Genomic DNA, 4,052 nt, shown 5'->3' on the forward strand with positions numbered 1-4,052 from the left:
GACGTACAGCACAGTGACCTCCGGTGTCAGGTGTGGACTCGGGTGCTGACGACGTGTTCATGTAGGGTCATCAGTGTAACAGGTGTGCCGTCTGGGGGGATGTCGATGGTGGAGGAGGGTGACAGGAATGGGGCATATGTGGGAAATCTTCATGCCTTCCTCTCCATTTTGCTCTGAACCTAAAACTGCTCTAAAAATAAAAAACCTTTAAAAAAAAATCACTGTGATATGTAACTAAACCCCAAACTACGTCACTTCTGGAGACAGTGTGATTGGATATGTGAAGGGGAACTGAGAGTATTCAGTAGCTCTGGATCATCTCAACATGTTTTATAAAACCAAAGAGCGGTTTTATACTACACACAAAAACGTAATAGGGTAGAACACTTTAGTTGGAAAGAATTACTTCAACCAGTTATCTGCAAAGCCAGTCAGAACCACTTATCAGCATCCACCTGCAGCACAAAGCCTTTTCTGGGGATGACTGTCAGCGCTGCGGGCACCTCGCGTGGCTGGCGGCAGAGGTCACACCTGCTAGTACATATGGACAGACACCCGGGCAGGCTGTTGGTGACAGGGCCCAGGCCCAGGGATCATGCTACAAAAGCGCTTCCATCAGTGTGGTCCCAGCAGCCCACGGAATACACGGGCAGTATGTGAGTTTCTGGATAGAATGTTATTTCTGGTTCTCTGGGTACTGAGAGAGACTGATGGAGTGAGCATATAATATGGAAACTGTGTCAGGGGCATTCTTTCACAGTGTCATTTGCTTTGGGGTATATTTGAATACTTCTGCAAAGATGCATGGTACATGACCTGAATATTCTAAAGGGTCGGCAGGGAGATGAGTGTGTCTTCTGCTCACTCACTGTGACCAGGTTCCGATCTGTCTTTCCAGGTCACTGTGTGTGTGTCTGTTAGTTGTTCAGTCGTGTCTGACTCTTTGCGATCCCAGAGACTGTCGCCCACCAGGCTCCTCGTCCATGGAATTCTCCAGGCAAGAATACTGGGGTGGGTAGCTATTCCCTTCTCCAGGGGATCTTCTAGACCCAGGGATCAAACCCGGGTCTACCGCATTGCAGACAGATTCTTTACCATCTGAGTCACCAGGTCGCCGAGGTTATTGGTATTTATGAATTTTAGTTCTTAAGCAGACCTCTTGTGCTGTCCTGGGTCATGCCTCCATTGAATGTTATACTTCCCGTGTGTGAGTGTGTATTTGCTTTTTTAATTTAACTGTGATAAAATATGCATAACAAAACTCACCATCTTAACCATTTTTAAGTGTTTGCTCAGTGGCACTAAGTACGTTCACATTGTTGTGCAGCCATCCCCTCCACCGTCTCCAGAAACGTCTCGTCTTCCCAAAATGAGACTCTGTCTTGATTCAACATTGACTCTTTATCTCCCCTCCCCTAGCACCCACCATTCTATTTTTGTCTCTGATTTTCACTGTCTTAGGGACCTCACACATCATGTTTGTACTTTTGCATCTGGCTTCTTTCACTGAGCGTAATGTCCTCGAGCTTCATCCGTGTTGTAGCCTCTTAGCATGTGCTTCCTTTTTTTTTTTTTCAGGTTTTAAAACTTTTTATTTGCATATTAAAAAAATTGTGCATTCCAATAATTAAAATAATTTGAACAACAACAACAAAAAAATGGCACTCTGATTAAACTGCATTTTACAGCCTGCAGAACACCTTGGACCAGTTTTTAACTCTAGATTTCACCGTCGTCCCACCCAGCTTCCTCCTTCACCAACATGCAAGTTCTTTTCCTTCCCTGCCAGCCACACAGGCAGATGGGAGAGGCAGGCGCGGCCTACGTTGTCAGTAGTTCTCCATTCTTTGATGTGAAAAGGGGCAGCACAGTCATTTAAACTCGATCCAACCTCTCTGTATCTTACAAACTTAAACAGCTAAAAGAAGTAAAATAAGAAGGCAATGCTTGTGGAATGTACAGTGCATACTGGCGGCGCACGCTTCATTATGACTCGCCTGCTTGCTTCTCCTGTTCAATCGTTTCTTTCGAAGGCAGTGGGTTTTTCTCTTGCGTTTCCGTTTTCTTCAATTTCGACTTATCGAACTTCTCAATCTCCGCCATATCGGGCTTGTCAGACATTGTTGCAGAGGGCGCGGAACGAGCTGCGAACAAGTGAAGTCTGGTCTGCGCTGTAGCCGCCGCCGAGTGCCTTGTGCTTCCTTTTTGAGGCTAGATAATACTCCACTGTGTGCACAGACCACACTCCTTTATCCATGCGCCCGCCACTGGGCGCTTGTGAACTGTGCCTCTGAGAGCATGGGATGCAAGTATCTGCCAAAGACTCTGCTTTCAGTTCCTTGCAGTTCACACCACATAAAATAAGTAAGATACTGTCCAAAAAGGATTAAGTATATCTTGTTATTGGAGGAAGTGGAATTGCAGAGTTTGGCTCTAAAGTTTGCCTTCTGCTTTTAATGCTTCTTCTTGTCCTGTTTTTTTTTTTTTTTTAATTTTTCATTGTGTGGCCTACTGTATGATCTTTATATGTGCTTTGGTGCCCTTTCTTTTGTGCTAATTTAAAGGTTTTTTGTCTTGGTAGTAGTTTATACTACATTACTTTGCCAACAAAGGTCTGTCTAGTCAAAGCTATGGTTTTTCCAGTAGTCGTGTATGGATGTGAGAGTTGGACTATAAAGAAAGCTGAGTGCAAAAGAATTGATGCTTTTGAACTGTGGTGTTAGAGAAGAATCTTGACAGTCCCTTGGACTACAAGGAGATCCAACCAGTCCATCCTAAAGGAAATCAGTCCTGAATATTCATTGGAAGGACTGATGCTGAAGCTGAAGCTCCAATACTTTGGCCACCTGATGTGGAGAGCTGACCCATTGGAAAAGACCCTGATGTTGGGAAAGATTGAAGGTGGGAGGAGGAGGGGACGACAGAGGATGAGATGGTTGGGTGGCATCACAGACTTGATGGACATGAGTTTGAGCAAGCTTTGGGAGTTGGTGATGGACAGGGAGGCCTGGCGTACTGCAGTCCATGGGGTCACAAAGAGGGACACGACTGAGCGACTGAACTGACTCACTGACTGACATTTTACTTACAGTTTTTGTAGTTTTATATAGTTAGTTTTGCGCCTTTAAATTACCTGTGTGATATCCTTAATCCTCTTTGGACAGTATCTTGTTTATTGTATGTTGTGTTGACGGCATAACAGCAGAATGTTATAAGTGAGATGCTGCGGCCCAGACAGTGTCAGGGACGTGGGTGGTGGTTCAAACAGGTAGGGTCTCTCCCCTGCTCTAGTCTGGAGTTGACACACATTTCATCAAAACGACAAGTGATGCAGGTAATATTCCGCTGTGTCACCGTAATCCTCACCATAGTTCCGGTCTTGTTCCTACATTTAACTGGCTTCAGGGCTCACGGCCCATGTTTCATGTGAGCCTCTCCGTTCCCTCCAGAGCCGTGTTCCAGATGCCCCCAGGAGGGGTCCCAGGGACTAGCCCCTGGATCTTGCATGCTCCAGGCGGCTTTACTCCCTCCAAAGAATGAGCATCGTTGGAGAGTGTGAGGGCCGCTGAATTTCCCTTAGGAACATCTCATTCCTTGTTTCATTGGCCTGGACACCTAAAGGAACTTTCCTTCATCTTTTATTGATGCCTGTTCCTCACCCGCGGTCAGTGTTTCCTTAGTGTCTGGCCTGCGGTCTGCATGTGGCAGTTTATGCTTCTCTCTGTATCAGTCTGATTTAAGCCTCTGCCTTTCTGACTTCTTCCCCCTCTTGGCCTTGACATCATCGTGTCCATCCCTCTGCCTCCATCCTCCTCCTCACTGCTGGCCCTTCCTACGGTGGCTGCACATCTGCTGTGACCTGCGTGTCCCTCGGATCGGGCAGAGGGGCCAAAAGCGGCCCCCTCTCCCCACCTGCCTGAGTGTCCCCCATGTCCTGAGGGGAGCCTTTCTCTGCTCTCAGCACTCACTCCAGTCCATTGGTTCCCCTTTGTCCAACTTCTCCCTTCCCTCTTTTTTTTTTTTCTTAAATAGTACCTTTCCTAGATGCCTGC

The 4,052-nt window shown here is 46.6% G+C and overlaps 1 protein-coding gene across 1 annotated transcript; it reads right to left on the reverse strand.

Annotated features, from left to right (window-relative positions):
- Positions 1–1,562: 1,562 nt before the first annotated feature.
- LOC136157860 (thymosin beta-4) lies at positions 1,563–2,186 on the reverse strand. The gene has a single exon (XM_065919619.1). It carries the CDS (start codon positions 2,119–2,121, stop codon positions 1,987–1,989), a length of 135 nt encoding a protein of 44 aa, XP_065775691.1. The 5' UTR covers positions 2,122–2,186; the 3' UTR covers positions 1,563–1,986.
- Between the last annotated feature and the right edge of the window lie 1,866 nt (positions 2,187–4,052).

The sequence above is a fragment of the Muntiacus reevesi genome, chromosome 2 (genome assembly GCF_963930625.1).
Source record: "Muntiacus reevesi chromosome 2, mMunRee1.1, whole genome shotgun sequence".
NCBI lineage: Eukaryota > Metazoa > Chordata > Mammalia > Artiodactyla > Cervidae > Muntiacus > Muntiacus reevesi.

Excerpts from the sequence above, each read along its gene's own strand:
- LOC136157860 (XM_065919619.1), bottom strand. The coding sequence starts at position 2,121 with ATGTCTGACAAGCCCGATATGGCGGAGATTGAGAAGTTCGATAAGTCG.